This window comes from Coffea arabica, chromosome 2c (assembly GCF_036785885.1).
Source record: "Coffea arabica cultivar ET-39 chromosome 2c, Coffea Arabica ET-39 HiFi, whole genome shotgun sequence".
Lineage (NCBI taxonomy): Eukaryota > Viridiplantae > Streptophyta > Magnoliopsida > Gentianales > Rubiaceae > Coffea > Coffea arabica.
This window is the reverse complement of record NC_092312.1, coordinates 4414370-4432937: the sequence shown is the minus strand read 5'-3', so window position 1 is coordinate 4432937 and position 18568 is coordinate 4414370. Positions and strand designations below refer to the sequence as shown.

Here is an 18568-nt window from a genome sequence, read left to right as displayed (position 1 = left end):
CAAGCATTTGGAGCATCGACAGTTTTAGTCCTTACAGTTTGGACGAAAGCAAATTTAATATCAAATGTTTCAATTTTTTAAGCACATTTAGTGCAAATGATCGGGTTTGATAAATTGTTACCCGAATCCAATCACACGAGTAATACACACAAATAGCTAAATTTTTAAAAATCAGAAAAAATGAAAAAAAATGTTGGTGACCATAATCTGTAATTAAAGGGCACTAGTTAGTCGTATGCCGAGTGACCGAATTCCGATAACAATTTGCGGAGCGGCATACGAGTAACTAGTGCCCTTTAATTACAGATTATTGCCACCAACATTTTTTCCTTTTATATAAATATATTTTTAAAACTTAGCCACGTCGCATGCTAATGCTACTCACGCGACCGGATTCCGATTATGTTTTGCCAAAACCTGTTAATTGAACTAAAAATGAATTTAAAAATTGAAATATTTGATATTAAATTTGCTTTCGTCTAAATTTTAGGAATTAAAACTACTTATACCTCAAGCATCAAAACTGCAATTTTATATTCAATTTGTTGGTGTTCTGGATTGCTCCATTTGTCAAAATACGTACTATTAAATAGGCAGGTATACTAACGTGGTAATGGTGGAACGCGTGGGAGGCCGTGGCTGTATGGCATATGTCCGGCTCTATAAATTCAAATGGTCCACCGCCGAAGTAGACGACGGGACGCCTCCCCGCTTGCAGACTCGTCTCTAATTTCTGCGTGGCCACAAATAGCTTGCCCGGTGACCCGATCCAAGGTGCAATTGCGCTTCTCACTTTGAATTCAAAGCGGCTGCTGTTGATTTTTTCGTATTTGGTTTGTGGATTTCTTACATAATTTGATTGATATATAAAATTTGTTATATGTATAAAATTTATTTGTGGCAAATAAATAACAATCGAACCAACTGTAACTGTACTCATCTTAGTCCCAAACATTTGAACTTTCATGGTTAGGATGTTCTTGTGTGGTGTAGTTGAAATCAAACTCCAGAAAATTTTAATGTTTTGAACAAACGAGTTAATGCATACATAGGTTATCTCAAGTACTAATTTGTTTCGAATCGATAATTATCTGAGACATTTCTCGTTTACACTTTGAAGCACGGGTCTCAAAAACAAGAGAACTCAGGATCATTCATTAATTGTATCCATATTACAGGAAAACGTCCTTTTTCCAAGCCTCAAATATAACGCCACGCACTTAATGTACTCATGTGACGCTCATAAGCCGTAGTTGTAACTACGCAGATAAGCAATAAAAAAGAAGAAGAAAAATCTAATGATGGTCCTACATAGATTATGAACAATTTGGGTCATGTATAATCCTGGAAAATACGGCAGTCGGGTTGATTACGGGCTCAATTAGAAGTCGTAGCTTTTAAGCTTTATTGATGGGGACAAGGTTTGTTGGGAAGGTGCCAGTGTAAATGAGCTCATAAAGATTAGATGTTGCGCTGAGTAGCTTTAGGTTGATGCATGGTTGAATGTAGCGTAACCGTGGAATTTGGCTTAATTTGCCTCCTAGACACAGGAAGAGTGTTGGAGCCGAGAAAGGACCGGGGTGCCGAGAGAATCAGTGCTAAGCTAATTGTGAGATTAGGTGGGATCAGGTGCGGTAATAAGAATTCTCTAGCATCCTACTTTTTTACTGGTTTTCTGCTATAAAAGTTGCCACTCCTCTGCGACAGATCAACTCCTCGATATTACGTAATAATGAGTTCAAAGAGAGTCTGCTTGAAGCTCAGCTTTCTTGTGGTATCTAGCCATTTTTCTACACCAAATAACTTTTGCAGTATCTAAATAAGCGACCTTTTCCGTACGTATCAGCCCTCTCCCGCCCGAGTAGGAACTTCTCTCTGTCCATCTAGAAGGTAATAGGCCAAGCCCTGCAAAACTTGTGCTTGAATTCCGTACAGTCCACTCCTTTATCTACTACTAATTGCTAGGTCGTTTGCATTTTTTTTTTTTGGGTCTCCAATAATTTGTGGTAAGAGCAGAAGTTTTCTTGAAATCTGTTATGTGTTAGGGAGGCTCTAGTTATTGTTCTCTCAATCTGTGGCTACCGGCTCTCCTCTCCTCGGCTTGCAGGTTATCATAGTAGGCGCACAATTTTGCTTGAGGATCAAGAAAGTTAAGAATTTTAACTTTCAGGGGGTAATCATACGTGCTTCCTCTCCCTAGCGGGTAATCTGGTTCGAAGGTTCAAACTAGAACCGAGTAAGCAAGAGGACTAGGGAAGGAAAGCTAGCAGCGAATAACTGTGTTTTTTCTTGTGTTTCCCTGTCCAATCTCCACTGGATGGTGTCTAGCACTTGAAATTTTTTTCACTGAAGTATTCCAGATCAAGACTGTATCACATAACCAAGAAAATTTTTTGCTGTTGTATGGGTCGGATGAATTATCTAATTTCCATATCCTTTGTTGTCCGATATACTCTGGAATTGTGGTGGAGTGATGAAATCTGCGGTCTATCTGCGTAACCATTTCTTCTTGTGGTTTGAAGCCCTCTGCGACTCTGTCCTTGTTATCATCAAGCTGCAACTGCAAGCGAAGGAGGAGAGTCTTCCTGCTGGATTTGTTTCGTACGTACACTTCATGATCTGGTCGTGATGACCACTTATCATCGCCCGCATCGCTTGCTCCTGGGAACTCAACCTGATTCACCCCCAAGAAACGAAAGCAGAACGCACAATGGATATACAAGCGAGACAAAATTTGACACCAATATGGTCATCATTCTGGCAGCTCTGCTGTGTGCATTGATATGTGCTCTTGGACTAAATTCAATCGTGAGATGTGCCTTGAGGTGCAGCCGAAGGTTTGCTTTGGAGTCACCGGACGAGACAGCTGCACGCCTGGCTGCAACCGGACTGAAGAAAAGCATGCTACGGCGGATACCGGTAGCAGAATACGGGACCGGAGTCGTTCTACCGGCAACAGACTGTCCAATATGCCTAGGGGAATTTGAGGATGGGGAGAAGGTAAGAGTGCTGCCAAGGTGTCACCATGGTTTTCATGTGAGGTGTATTGACATTTGGTTGGCCTCACACTCTTCTTGTCCTACGTGTCGGCAATCGTTGTTGGAGCAGCAGCCCTCGTGCCCTGATGATGCTACGGATACTGAGGCTCTAAGGCTGCCTGCAAATGGATCGGGAGGTCATGCTGATGTATCCGTCTCTGCTGAGGAGGTAGGGTGAATGCAATTTATTTTATTTAGGTAAACATTTAAGGAAGGAAATTGTGCAAGGATGGAAGGTTGAAACGTCCTTTTCCTAGTCTTGGTTGTCAATCTAGCCCCTTATTCTGCATGAAAAAGAATCCTTTTTGTACCATTGTTGTCCGAGAATTTTATAGTAATTTTGAGGGCTGAGACATGACTGCGACGACTGCTCTCTTTTTCTGGATTACCACGCATAAGGAGTGATGGAATGATTTTACGCTTTAATTAAATTGGAGGATTCTTGATTTTCTGTTGTCAGTTACCGTGTGGAAGGATTGGGTTCTTTTACATTTTCAACTTTATTTTTTTTGGTATAAAATCTGATGGTAAAAGTTTCTGATTCCTCCGTCAGCCATCCCTCGACTGAGGAATTTATCGGACCACTAAACTAATCCATCTTTCGTTTAGGTTCCCAGTCAGCCAAACAATTTCTTACCATTCAAACTTGGATCACCTTCTCTCAATTGTTTGTGCATAGTCGCATTATGACCCCCTTGTCTGATTGAGCTCGCTGCAAGTGGTAAACGCACCCTCGCAATGACTATGTGCTTACCCGTCAACATCGAGAACATGACCTTTTTATCAGAACATGGTAAGTTCCCCATGCGTTAATGGAGATGGCAACAGGGCGGGTTTGGGGGCGGGGACTCCGTTGCCAAAAAAACGCCCCCGCCCCAGTCCCATCCCCAACCTCCTGCCCCGTCCTGCCCAACTTTTCTCGTGGATGTCGTGGGTGATAATTTAAATTTTTTTTCTATAAACTTTTATTCAATAGATCAAAACTGAATTCAAAGAATAAAATAAAATACGAAACTGAAAAAAGTGAAAAAAAATTAAACAAGAATAGTGTTGAAATAAAACACGAAGAAAATTAAGAAATTCAATTGGATTATATGGATAATATTTGAAAATACTCATAGAACGCATAACATGTTTGTACTAAATAACAATTAAGAACTTAGATAGAATTGAAATAAAGGTTATGTTTAGCTATCAAATATTCTAAATTTATTATTATTAGATTATATAGTATATTACATTTATTTATACCCCCAATTTAGAACGGCCCGTCTCCAGTCCTTCACCGCCCCATTACTCCCCGGCGAACGGGCACCCGCCCCTGTTGCCGTGCCTATACATTAATACAGGTTCTGCAGTAGAAACAAGTGCAGTTTCAGGTGCAAACTGTTAGAGAGAAATTCATTATTCATCATTTAATCAGTTTTCCAAGCACCAATGATTATCAAGAGATTATGGTGTATTCTCCAAGTCTTCTAACCACTAATCCAAGCTGGAAATAACTCATCATCTTATCACTTGTAGACTTGGTACCCCCTGATTTGACAGGCATATGTATATTGGATGAAAAGCGATTGGGAACAGAAGGAATCATGACAAATGTGTCCATAAAATGGAATCGAATCCGGGAACTCTTTCTCCCCTTTTCAATTTCTCCTCCATCTTTTGCTCTCTGGGCCTACGAAGAGCCACGATCAGAATCCCTTCACCATCTCTTTGCATATGGTATATCTGACTTTTGGGGATGAAACGTAGCGTGACGAGGCTTTTAATTGTTAGTCCATCCCTCATCATTGGACCACATCTCCTGCTGCCCGCATTGGCGGAGCCAGAAAAAAATCTTAGTGGGGGCACAAATAATACTAAAATTTTTTATCTACTCTTTTTTTAATTTTTTGAGCAAAAAATAAATAAATTCACTAACAAGTACAATTGATATGTATATTCCATGAAAAACATAAAAAGACAAACTCAAAATTATTAATGTAATAATAATTTTATTTAAAAACTTCTTTTATTGTCATTTTTTGCACCTTCATTATCCTTGGCTTCTTCTCTATTAGATGGCTCTTTTTCCATTGATTTCCTCTTGAAATATCTCTCCATAGCTAAAGAAATTAAAATCAATATATAAGATACTAATCCAATTAAAATATTAAATGTACAATAAAATCTAATAATCTATCCAAGGACTATTTTACAAGTTAAAGTTATTTATTAAATCATTAATCACAACATATCATTACTATATCAAATCACAACTTATTCATTCATTACTATATCAAATCATTAATCAGAATATATGAACCTAATCAAGTTAATTAGACAAAAGGATCCATATAAGAATAATTTAAAAGTTAAAATATATGTCAAATGGCCCTCTATTCATCATTACATTAACTCCAAATAAGAAACTAATCATGGAAAATAAAAAATAAATTATAAATCTATAAAATCACCATTTCACAAGTTAAAATATTTATCAAATATCAAATAACCCATTTATTAGTTATTACATTAAGGGAAAATGGCCAATTTCGTCCCTAAACTTTTTTTTCGTGTCAATTTAGTCCATGTATATTTTTTTTTGCCAATTTGATCCTTATACTTATTTAACAGTTCCAATTGAGGAACTCCGCGGCGGCGCCACCGTATAAATTCAATCAAATCACTAATTGAACAATTAAGCAAGGGTATTTTGGGTAGTTCATTGTTGGAACAGTAAAAAAGAAGTAAAATCCGGCAAAAGGACCCAATTAGCTTTTTATAATTGCAATAATCCGGCAAAAGACCCAATTCTATTCTAAACTTAGAATTGGGTGCTGAGATTTATGTCGGCAAGATTCCAATCGAGTTTTGAGAATATTGAGTCTTTATTGAAGAAGCTCCACTGGATTTTAGTTTCCTCTGCTATTCGGCTGCTAATTATCACCACTCGAAAATCCCTTTCCACTACAAACCAGCAGAGCTTTTCCCTTCTTTTCCCAACTGTTTCGATACGTTTGAGGGCCAACAGAGTTGAGTGTTTTGGGGACCGATTTTTATCACTTTTTTTGTTCTTCAGAGTGCCTTATACCTGATATACACCCCTTTTTCTTTTATTTTTTTGGAAGAATTTAAATTATCTTGGGTAGCTGATTTTTGTTTAATTATGTTGCGGGGATACAAGTACATTCTTGAGGATTTTCTGGGTATTGAAAGAGGTGCCGATGGTGGTGCTGGAATTGGAGGAGGTGCAGGTAGTGGTGGTGCTGCTGGAGGCGGCGTTGGAGGTGCTGATGGAGGAGCCGGAGTTGGAGGAGGTGCAGGTGCAGGTGGTGCCGCTAGAGGTGGCGCTGGAGGAGGTGTAGGTGGTGGTGCTGGGGCTGGAGCTAGTGTTGGAGGAGCAGGTGGTGGTGGTGGAGTTGGAGGCAGTGCAGGTGCTGGTGCTGGTGCTGGTGCTGGTGCTGGAGGTGGCATTGGAGGAGGTGCAGGGGGTGGAGCTGGTGGAGGAGTAGGTGGTGGTGTAGGTGGTGGGGCTGGTAGAGATTGGTAGTGGAGTTGGGGGTGGAGCAGGCGGGGAAGTAGGAGGGGTCGTTGGAGGCATTAGTGGGGTGCCGGAGGTGGAGCAGGTGGAGGTGTAGGAGGAGGAGCCCGAGGAGGCGTTGGCAGAGGTGTTGGAGGTGGGGCCGGTGGCGGAAAAAGGGGTGGAGCAGATGGTGGCTTTGGGAAAGGTGGAGGTATAGGAGGTGGTGCAGGTGGTGGTTTTGGGGCTGGAGGAGGTTTTGGTGGAGGGCATGGGGGATTTGGTAAGGGTGGAGGAGTTGGCGCGGGCGGTGGATTCGGAGGCCGGACTAGTCCTAGAATTGGACGTCGCAAATTGTGATCTCACTGACGCAGTTGAAAAGAAACAAAGCAAAACTGGGCAATTTTTAAGCAATGGGAGAGGAGTTCGGACAGCCTTTGGAGACTTTGTTAGTCAAGAATCCAAGGTTTAGAATTGGATCCTTCAAGGATTTTACTTCTTTTGTTATTGTCCCAGTGAACTACCCAAAATACCCTTACTTAATTGTTCAATTAGTGATTTGATTGAATTTATACGGTGGCGCCGCCACGGAGTTCCTCAATTGGAATCGTTAAATAAGTATAAGGATCAAATTGGCTAAAAAAAATATACATGGACTAAATTGACACGAAAAAAAAGTTTAGGGACGAAATTGGCCATTTTCCCTTACATTAACTAATCAATTTTCAAATTTCTCTAAAACAGTAATAATCTCATGCTCTAGAAATATATTTGCAAACAAATTTAAAATAATAATAATAAGAAGTAATTGTTTAAAACCTAATTTCAATGGTCTCCCAAAATTGGTGAAAAGAGTTGCAAATCAGTGGCACTGTGGCAGACTTAGGTCCCTTTACTTCCTTTGTGCCCCGTATCACGTTATTTAATTGGAAAGAAGTCAGCTTCAAGGACTGGTTTCTTGCGGTTGAACTGAAGAAAGCAGGTCTTGGTTTTCAAAAAGCCTACTCCTTTAATGGAACACTGTTTGAAGTAGTCAACAACACCATTTTCATGACAGGAAAACCTAGATCGGACTATTTGATGGGAGAGACCATTTTCGGTGGGGACAACCAAGAGGCAAAAGAGGAAAAGAAAATTGGGGAATGGGGACAAAGGAAGTAAATGATTAATGATGATTGGATGAAGTAATAAAAAAAAAAAGTAGTTAGTTGGGTGTGGAAGAAGAGGAGTTGTGGGTTGTGAAGTGAAATGGGGGACCACAGGAGTAAAGGGAACTTCGAGAGTGGGAACCAAAAGTAATGACTGATATAATTGATATTTGGTCCTTAGAGGAGGAAAGTGAATGATATAAATTTTGTGATCCATTCTTTCATATTTTTTTTTAAAAAATTCTGGGGGCACCAGTAAAATTGTATCAAAATTATAGGAGTATTATAGGAATTTAAGGAGGGCAGTGGGGGCCGTGCCCCCAGTGCCCCCACTGTAAATCCGCCCCTGTATGGTCGTATCTTTTTTTTTCTTGAATTTTCACTTTAAAAAAACTTTAAAAACAAAGAAGAATCATTCAACAATAACCAAGTTAGCCATAATTTTTTTATATATTTATATATTTTTTTACTTAGGGACAAAATGTCCCTTCAAGTTAGCCATAATTATTTTAAGTACTTAGTTCAGAACCAATTTATATGCATCCCTAATTTTTTGACAATAAATAATTTTTCCACTAGTCAATGTGATTCCACATTGATGAATGCCATTAAAAAATCATTTCTTAGAAAACAAAAGAAAACAGAAAAGACAAACAATTCTTTTTTTTTTTCGAAGAAAGACAAACAATTCTCATGTTCATGTGTAACTCAGTGATGCAATCCCCTAAATAGCCATAACTCTCTGATATAGGTCAGTCACAAAAAACATTGCTGACCAACAAGCACTGCGTATCATTTAAGGATCAGTAATGTCCGGATGCGGTGTCCTTAACCCATTATCTAACACATTACTAATATAGGGGGTTTTCCGGCGGCTTGGGGGGGCTTAAGCCCCCACCAGCCCCCCCTTAAATCCGTGGCCCTGTTCAACTGACTCCATCTCTCATGTTTTCCTTCAATTCGTTGACAATGAAGCTCGTCACCTACTAGTCTACAAGTATTTTAGTACCGAAAAAGTATCTTAAAATTTCGGGGCCATGGCTAATTCTGTAGTAAAATTTTCGAAGTTAAATACTAAATAGTATAGAGTTCCATTTCAAAAATATGTTTTTCAATGAGAAGAAATGACAAATTTCAAAATTTAGTAAAAAAATAGCTATCTCTAAATGGGAAGGGCCTGCCAATTAACGCGCTACACGATTTTGATTTTACCACATGCCGAACGTACCAATACAGGGCCTGTCGGCTGCCCTTACCAAACTGCGCTGCCGTTTGGATTGCTATTTTTAAAAAAATTTATATATATAATAATTTAATATATGTAAAATAAAATAATAATTGAAAGGTATATATTCAAAAAACGTAAAAAACTTTTTTTACGAAAAACTTAATGAAATGATGTAATTTGTAAAAACTTTATAACACATATAAGTCATAGTAAAAAAAAAAAATTTTCTTATCTGTGCCTAAATTAAGAACAAAAAAAAAAAAAAAAAGAGATGAGATAGTCTGCTGTAGAATTCGACCTGGAAATCAAGTATCCGTGTATTTGTGCGTAGAAATGTGTGCGCGCAGGCGCGTTGGTTCTTTAAAAGGCCATCACAGATTAATTAATCTCGCGTCGCATCAATGGCCACCAAGACGTCTTTCTTGACGGGAAAGTCCGGCGCGCAGCCAGCCATTTCTCTACGTGCGTAGATTCTGCATTCCAATTCTTGCTTTTTTCCACGCCCTGATGATATTATTTATTTTTTCAAGTTCAACCGTTAAGCTTACTAAATAATAGCCTTATTTGGATTGCTAATTTTTCATCGAAAAATTACGTCATTTTTTGTAATCATATTTTTGTATTATCTTTTTTTTTTCACATACATCAAATCGTTATAATAATTTTTCGATTAAAAATTATGAAAAATGCAATGATTTCGGACCAAGATAAAATTTTTCATAGTGGTATATGACTATGGCTCCGGGTTCTTCCTGCTAGTTGCCCACCGAACTCAACTGTCATTTACCATTTCACTCCGTGGCTTTAATCAGTCTTGTACACAAGGCCATATAAATGCAGATGCCTTCGTCGTTGCTTAGAAGTAATTTACAAGTACTGACGGTAACCATTTTTGCTCTAATAAGAGCCACCACATAATTAGGGACATGAATACACTATACATGATCCGTTAGCATTACTAAGTTTGGCGTGCATGTTGACTGTTGAGAGCTCATAATTGCATAACTTTGGACTAGAAGCATTACACCTTTCCCGCCATCATTATTAAGTTGATCCAATGTGTGTGGAGAGTGAAACTTTTATTTATTTATTTGATAAAATAGAAGTCAACATTATTAATAAACATGTCAGTACGATGTTAAACAAAATTGCACTAATGGCAAAAAAAATATATAAAAATATCACAGCTAAATTTGATTTAAAAAATTAATTAGATTTAACAGAAATATTAAGTAAGAAAAAGTTACATTGTAAATCATAAACCATTAAATTTGACCAATTGTACGAGTTGTTCTATAAATATCTCTGCATATCTCAAATCAGTTATTCAATTGATTCAAATTAAAAAACTGATGTAGAGATCTGATAAGAAAACTCAAGAAATTTCAGATCTAACATATAGATATGAAAAAACTCTTAGATATGAGAAAAATACAAAAAAAAAAAGAAAAAAACAAAACTCTCACTAGAATTCTAAAATAGTTTAGGAAAGAAGAAAACTCTCACTACATTAAAAGAGAGAAAACTCTCACTAAAATATCCTTATAGAAATTTTACTAATCATAAAATAAAAACGGAATAAGAGGAATGAAGACCTTGAAGCCAAGGTCTTCTATGGAGAAAGAACGGCAGAGAGAAGCTTAAAAATAGAGAGAAGACGGGGAGAATGAGAGATGAGATTGAAACTTAAATGTGCTTTTGAAATTCTTTGCAGTCAGCTGCTGAAGGAAAACGCCTGCAAGCCCAAAATATGGGAAAACGCCTATAAGCCCAACTTAAGTTGTCTTAGGATCATATGGTCAAAACAAATTTGCATCATTCATCATCATGGTCCTATCAGTCCTAAGTTAGGCATGATGACGGCTAAGAATGATGCATTGTATTGTATTAGGTGATGTAAACCGATTTTAAATCTTAATTACTTAATGTTATAAACTTTACACGGCCAATTCATGAAAGGAGTTTATTCAAAGTCTTTTTGGTTTGCCGAAGAAATGAAACTTCTTTTATATCATCATGTTAAATTGGAAAGAAACAAACGAGGTACTAACAAATTATGTCAAACCCACTGTAGACTCCACCTTCCCAGATGATAAGCGAATTGGTAATCGAAGAACCGTGTCTCCACCTTCTTAAAATATTCAGATCGTAGGTCACAATTGGCTAAAAGGGATCCATAACAGCAATAGTACAGAGGGTTTCAACCGGTTTAATAGTCGACAAGTAAAAGAGATGAAGTAGAATTTACTATTAAATTAGGAAGACCATGAATCCCAACACCAGGTAACACCATCGTCGTAGAAAGTACAGACCAAGATTCCAAGCCCAGGCACTAGACGTTTAACTTCTCATTCTTTAGATAACTCGGCAGCAAGAGTATTGGCTAAGGAGGAGATGGTGGTCTGTGACACCCCTCTGGTTCCACCCAGGTACCATTTCTTGATCGTCTCAACCACGTTTGCATTCTCCACCTTTATCTTTGATTCCTCTTTTCCCTCTGTTGTGAATGCAATCTGTCATCAAATAAATATTCAGTGATCCGGGGTCAAAGATCAATTCTAGATTAAACCATGCAAGTTTACGGATAATGGTATAATCATACTAGTATCTAGGAGACGATAATGATCACCTCAGCGGAGGCAGAAGAACCGGCAGGGAAATAATATGTCAAGATAGAATCTTTCTTGAAATATTTAGGTTGGAAAAACTCAATAAGTTCCTCAAGAGCTGCTTCCTCCTCATCTTCATATCTATCATCAGCTGCAAGTCGATCCCTCACCGCGCTTTCTAGCTGCACGCCATATTGCGAGCCCTTTATCTCTTTAATCACTACGATTCTCAGAAACTTGTCCACGGGGGCTGCCAAAGAAGAAGTGTTAAAAGAGTACCACGCAGTAAATCACTCTTCCTCTACACACCTCAAAATTATTATTATTATTCTTAACTGGTGAGGAGCAGTGCTCAAAGCCTCGAGATATATGGGCACTTCGAATTTGGTCAGTTGTAGATAATTTGACCCCGGGAAATCTATCAAATATGTCAATCAAACCCTTTAAAAATCACTATGGGAATGTAAGTGTCCCATTGGTGAAGTTTTTTGTTGTTTGATTCCTATAATGTAATAGCTTGTCTTGATTTTGCCATCTAACCAGGAATCTGGCACGATGTTATGTTAATGGAGAGGGCTTAGAAAAAAGTTGGGAGATGGAGTCAGAGGGGACAATGCTCGGCAAAACTTGCTTATCTGAGAGATCATTTAATAAGAATTAACAATGTGTAAATTATTTTTTGTAAGAGGGGCTAAGGGATTGGGGAGGGGGAGAAGTTTTACCAGAAATTATAGCCTCAAAGAAGTCATCGTCTTCTGCAAGATCAGTGCACTTCTTGCCCTTCCATTGTTGTAAATAGGTGACAATTTCGGAATCCATATAAACCCCGATTGCAGTGAATTTAATTTGAAGGAAGTGAATCTCAATGTCAGTTATACCTGTTGCAAAATACACCTCAACATAATTGAACCCCCCCAAAAAAAAAAAGAGGGGAAAATTAAGCAATGGGGGCTCCAGAGTACGCTGACAAGTGACTTACCATGGCCTAGCAAAGATAGTGGCTTGGTGGTAGAAGGGGTGACTTGGAGAGGAAAGGGAATTTCATCCACCTTCACTACTTCAGTTCCCACTGCAGAGCATATAGGCACGCAAACGAATCAATTATCAGATCCCCGTTTCTTTACCATAGCAGTAATGATTTAAAATCCGAAGCAATCTAGTTAAAACAAACGCAGCTAAACACAAATTTGGTTAAAAAATGAAACCGCATGCAGCAAGAAGAAAGTTGTGCCGGAATTGTTAAGCTGTTTTAGCATTTCCAGAAGCAAATGAAATTATCACCCAAACACGAAACCCCTTCTAACCCAGGAAAGAAGACGAATAATAGGATAAAATTTCTATCGTTAATGGTGAGAAACGAAAGAAAAAACCGAACAACAACCGACGGTCAAAAGTATCTGCGGACTGCAGTTGGCAAACTGGAGCACGCACAGGGAGAAAAGATCACTCACTCTGAAAATTATTGCGAAAGAAACCTGCGGCAGATTCTTTATTGGCAGAGAACAATCTAGTGTTGCTGGTTACTACTAATTCAACGGAAATCGAAGAGAGGTTATATAGACATTATGGTTATGTATATATTTTTTTGAATGGCGTTGTATGGGTGGTAGATTGAATACTAGTACTAGCGCAGTCCAGTGGTAATTTGTTCGCACCCGTGACTCATCTACCACCGCTTAAATCTGCCATTCTGCTCAATGCGTGGTAGTTGAAGTGTTTGGTAGTCGACGAATCGAGTCACCCTGGACCAGAACCAACCCCCCCCCCCCCCCCAATCCCCCTCCCCCAAGAAAAAAAATGGTGCTTACGTTGGCCTTAGCAGACCTGCTATTTGTTTTTGCAATCTACCCGTCTAGAGTCCTATTTTTAGGGGTTTTTTAGAAGAAATTATATTTTAATAATTTGATCTATGCGAAGTAAAAAAGTAATTGAGAAATGTATTCATGACAAATATAAATTTTTTTTATGAAAAAAAAAACCTGATTCTCCTCTTTTTTTTGAAAAAATAAACCATGTCCATAAGAATTAATCTATTGGTCTTATTTATTGTCTTTGGTCGCTTTGCAAAAATTTAATCAATAGCGATAGTGCACGTGGGATGTTCAGTGTCACTTTTATATTTATTTATATGAAATATTCTATTTATTTAACTTGTCATGCGCTATTTTCACGTGATAAGTGAAATTTATACTAAATTTGGCACCGAATAGCAGCATAGAAAATCCTAATTGACTAAAATGAATTTTTAAAAAAAACCCTTTTTTTTCTTTTTTTTTTGGGACCGGCCCGCGCTTCCAGAATTTCTAAACCAGACGCAACCAGCAGCAAGCATATCGTTTATGACTAGCGTGTTAGGCAACAATTACAAGAAACAAAATATTAAGAATCTTTTCTTTCTTTTTTTTTTTTTTTTATTTCACAAACGTAACTGTTTACTTCTTTTTATTTGTTGCTGAACTTAAACTTTCTTTTTATTTTGGGTTTGTTTGTTACGACAAATTTCATGAACGAGTCGTATGAGAAAGACACGTCGCAATTTTGCATGAAACAAATGGCCGCTGTGTTTCTAACTCGTTCTCCTTGGACTCTACCCTGTGGAGAGACTCATTTGATTTTAGCCTTTTCTTTCCTTCGTACTCGTGCTCCTGCCTGCATTTTTTCATTGACCCTTCTAATTCTTTCCTATCGTTCCCGTCCGTAATTTTAAAACGGGAAAAAAAATAGAAAAAGAAAAAGATACCGCATATAAAAATAAAAAATAAAAAAAAGGTACCAAGTTCTCCAGCCACATGGTGTGGGCTGGTGAAGCAATCCTTTTTTGGTCGCTGGCCCATTCCAAAACCTGGACATGTCATTGATTATTACCACAACCACGTGATTCATTTGTCTTTTGTTTCTATTGCTTTTGGACGGATCTCATGTTAACAGAAATTAGGACACTTCTTTTTGGGGAAAAACGAAAACAAGGATTCTCGAATAACAGAAAGCCCAAATTTGTACTCGCAAAAGTTCTACGTACTCAGCCCAACCTAACACTAGTGTTCCTTGATAGCCCAAAACAATCCTCGTATTATCTGCCCCCTGTGATTTTGACCTTGAGAAGTTCCTTTTTTTTTAAATAAAAAATTTAACAGACGAGGGATTTTTCAAATACTATGTAGCAGAGTTTTAGAAGAATATTTTGGGATATTTTTAGAAAATATTTAAGAGTACTAGAGTTTTTAAAATATATTTTGGGATATTTTTTAAATATTAAAAAAAATTTAGACTACTTTTTAGAGTATTCTTTAGAGTACCTTTATAATATTTGTAAAACTAGTTTTTGAAAAACAGCAGGATCCAAACAGAGCCGTAGATGCTCCTCTGCATTTTTCTGGTTGATTAATTCATCAATCTTTATGTGCTCCACTTCTCTACAATTACTCTATTTCTTTGCAACAGTTGAACTTTCAAATTACCGCTTCCATAAAATACTCATCCAACAATTGAATGTTTGCACGGCTATTTTTTACTCTTTTTTTTTTTTTTTTGTATAAGTATTGTACTTCACTTAAACAAGCTGACCCCTTGCATTTTGACAATCCCGCCGGGAAAAAGCCCACCTCATTAGAGGTAAAGTTTCTGATTTATTAATGCCTTCTCAAAAAAGCCCACTTATTGTTGGGTCAGAGTGATGAGCTTGAGCACCTTAAAGATCGTTGGTTGTTAGCATGAGCGATGGAATTATGAAAATATATTTGTGTTGGGCAAGGAAAAAATAAATATTAAATCTTTATTTTTTTTAACAATGATAATATTTGTATAACTTACTCTATTATATTATAGGGAGAGTAGGGGTGAGCAAATTCGGGTTCATACTGAATTCATAACCGAATTTAAATTCAATTTGGTAATTTAAAAACAGGTATTTGGTAATTTGGTACAAATTCGGTATATACCGAATTCTAATATGGTATGAAATAGATAATGAGATTATGAATTTGGTAATAACTGATTTCGCATTCAAATTCGGTAATTAAAATAGGGTATCGCATTACCGCATTCGAATACCAAATTGGTATATAAAATTATATAATATATAGATAAATGCTATTTATTATTAGTATATACTACTAATACATTATTATATTATATAGATAAATGTTATTAATAATAATCAGTATATGGTATTATCATCATATCATGTACTTATAATAATAATAATATATAATAATGTACAGTATATTATTTTAGTATTTGCTAATTGTTATATGACTATAATAGTACAAATATATAGTAATACATAACAATATAAGATAACTATCATATTTATTATGTTATAAATGAGTAACATGACTAGAATTAAATAATAATTAATACATATATGTATAATACTAAATATTAAACAATAGACATAATTAGTAATTAGAATTTAAATATTGATAATTTGATACATCATTCATGTTTGAATTATTAAATATTTGAATGCGTAATCTATAATTTGCAAGTATTAGTGTGCTCTAAATTTACATTACATATTTAACATAAAAATTTATATTATCCATTCACTAATCTTAAGGTTTTAAGTATAGGCAAGACAACTAAGCAGTGTAAGTGAATGCATATGAATTGCAAATCAATGTATTAGTGTATTGACTTTCACAATAACATATGTAAGTAAATAAGTTTTATTTTGATTTGAAATAAATTATAAGTTTGTAACTAATATAACTTAATCATTGTAATTTGTAAGTTTGTAACTAATATTACTTATTATTAATCATTGTAAATTATACATTTATAAATTATCACTAATCATTGTACAGTCTAAGATTTATTCTAATTTAAATTAATTATTTTTATGTGTTCCTTAAATCATAAACTCAGGATTCTAGGTATAAGTAATCAAATAAGTTAAAATTCATATTATCTATTTACTAATCTTAAGGCTTTAAGTATGACAAGACAACTAAGTAGTATAAGTGAATGCATGTGAATTGCAAATCAATGTATTAGTATATCACAATAACATATGTAAGTAAATAAGTTTTATTTTGATTTTAAATAAATTATAAGTTTGTAACTAATATAACTTATCACTAATCATTGGAATTTGTAAGTTTGTAACTAATATTATTTATTATTAATCATTGTAAATTATAAATTCATTGTAACTACTAACTAATATTACTTATTATTAATCATTGTAAATTATAAATTCATAAATTATCACTAAATCATTGTACAGTCTAAGGTTTATTCTAGTTTAAATTAATAACTTTTTATGTGTTCCTTAAAAAAATAATAAATAAAAGATATTAGGGATACAATTGATATTATATATGCATCAGGGGAGGAAAATGAAATTATCCATTTTCAGAAACAGGCTCTTTTGGGTTAAGCCCTTAGCTGTCACTGAACCCACCCTGGTCATCACTTTTGTTTAAACTTCCACCACCGTTACTACCAGCACCTCCATCCTGACAGCTCCACCGCAAGAAAACGCAATCGGCCTCTCTGAAATCATCAATAGGACTCCACTTGAGGTAAAGCTTAATTTTTTTTCCGTTTTCTTTAATATGCCTGTATATATATGTCACCGGTGCTTCGAAATATTAATTCTTTTTGCAAGCTTTAAGTCGATATACTTGTTATTGAGCTCTGCAATTGGAAAATCATTATGTTGAATTATAATTTTGTCTACTACTAGGTTATCTTGTTGCATTTTCACTGGATTTTGAAAATATACTGCTTGATTTCGTCGGCATTATGAACAATATACTGGAAATCTTGACCTTGACAAAATTGAGATGTATATCATCCTTATATGGTAGAAATTTTACTTCACTTTTGTGTGGTTCATATGGAGCAGACTCGGAAGGTGTTCTATCAAATGTTTGATTGATCTTTTTTTTTTTAAGATGAATTCGGTTAGACCGAATTATTTACCATTTTTTAATTTGAAATCGGTTGTGGAATGAATTTGGTTATGGTCAATTCAAATTTGAAAACGGTTTAGATTTCTATAAGTCGAATAACCGAATTCAGCAAATTCATTGTACCGAATTACCGATTTTGCACCGAATGCACACCCCTAAGGGAGAGGATGACCCTAGCCTATGGGAGGCAGGAACAAAAGTGGCAAACCACAAATAGTTCCAACTATATTCTATTATAGGGGGAGAGTGACCTTAGCCTATGGTAGAGGTGTCAAAATGGATGACTTGGGCGGGTTTGAGTTGGGTAAAATGGGTAATAGGTATAAGTAAGTCAACCTATTTATACCCATTTAATTAGATGGGTATAAATGAGTAAGTCAAAAAATGAATTGGGTAATCCAGTTACCCATTTATAACCCATTTATTTTAACTTTTGTAAACTCATTTAAATTCATTTTTACAAACTAAGTTATCAATTTATACTACTTTTTGCACCCATCATTAGTTTTAAATATTTACTTATAATGTTTAATAAGCCTAATTATCAATTTTTTTCCTATTCGTACTCTATGTCGCAAAATTACATACTATTTAATAATTTAATAATAAAAATTTAAAAATTTAAATTAAGTACTATAAAAATTAACATAAAAACTTAATCCAAAAAATTTGGACCCCTAATTTTTTTTATGTGTAAATTTAAAATTTCATTTTGAAAATGTAGGAAAAGAGGCTAAAACTTTATCATAAATTGGTAATGCTAAAAAATGAGTAAGTTAACAAATTAAGAGAAAATAAAATGATAAAATAAAACCAACAAATAACAATAATAATGAAACAAAAGTGGTTAATATCATAACAAAATGAAAAATCTGAAAAAAAAATGGGCGGGGGAAGAGAGGAGATTTGGGGGAAAATAATTCTAAATAGGTTAATTGGATTTGATGGGTTACCCAATAATATCTATTTAATAAATGGATATTATTGGGTAACCCATTTATATCCATATGTAAAAATTTAAGATACTCATACCTATCTATTAATGGACGGGTATGGGTAAATTTAATTAAATGTGTTGATTTGCCACCTATAGTCTATGGGAGGTAGCAACAAAAGTGGCAA

General features: G+C 35.7%; 2 protein-coding genes across 5 annotated transcripts; one reads left to right on the top strand and one right to left on the bottom strand.

Annotated features, from left to right (window-relative positions):
• Positions 1 to 614: 614 nt before the first annotated feature.
• On the top strand, positions 615 to 3426 carry LOC113725278 (RING-H2 finger protein ATL74-like). 4 transcript variants are annotated; one of them, XM_072073725.1, is made up of 2 exons: positions 615 to 774; positions 2523 to 3426. In XM_072073725.1, the coding sequence occupies exon 2, from the start codon at positions 2629 to 2631 to the stop codon at positions 3214 to 3216; it is 588 nt and encodes a 195-aa protein (XP_071929826.1). In that variant the 5' UTR covers positions 615 to 774; positions 2523 to 2628; the 3' UTR covers positions 3217 to 3426. The 4 variants fall into 4 exon arrangements, with proteins under 4 accessions (XP_071929826.1, XP_071929825.1, XP_027104152.1 ...); XM_072073724.1 differs by having other exon boundaries at positions 618 to 774; positions 2108 to 3426; XM_027248351.2 differs by lacking the exon at positions 615 to 774 and adding an exon at positions 1312 to 1890.
• A 7594-nt stretch (positions 3427 to 11020) lies between these two features.
• Positions 11021 to 13120, bottom strand: LOC113725277 (chalcone isomerase-like protein 2). The gene is made up of 5 exons (XM_027248348.2): positions 12980 to 13120; positions 12508 to 12597; positions 12251 to 12406; positions 11549 to 11778; positions 11021 to 11432 (listed from the first exon to the last, which is right to left on the bottom strand). Coding segments are annotated over exons 1-5 (642 nt in total). The 5' UTR covers positions 12981 to 13120; the 3' UTR covers positions 11021 to 11267.
• Positions 13121 to 18568: the final 5448 nt, after the last annotated feature.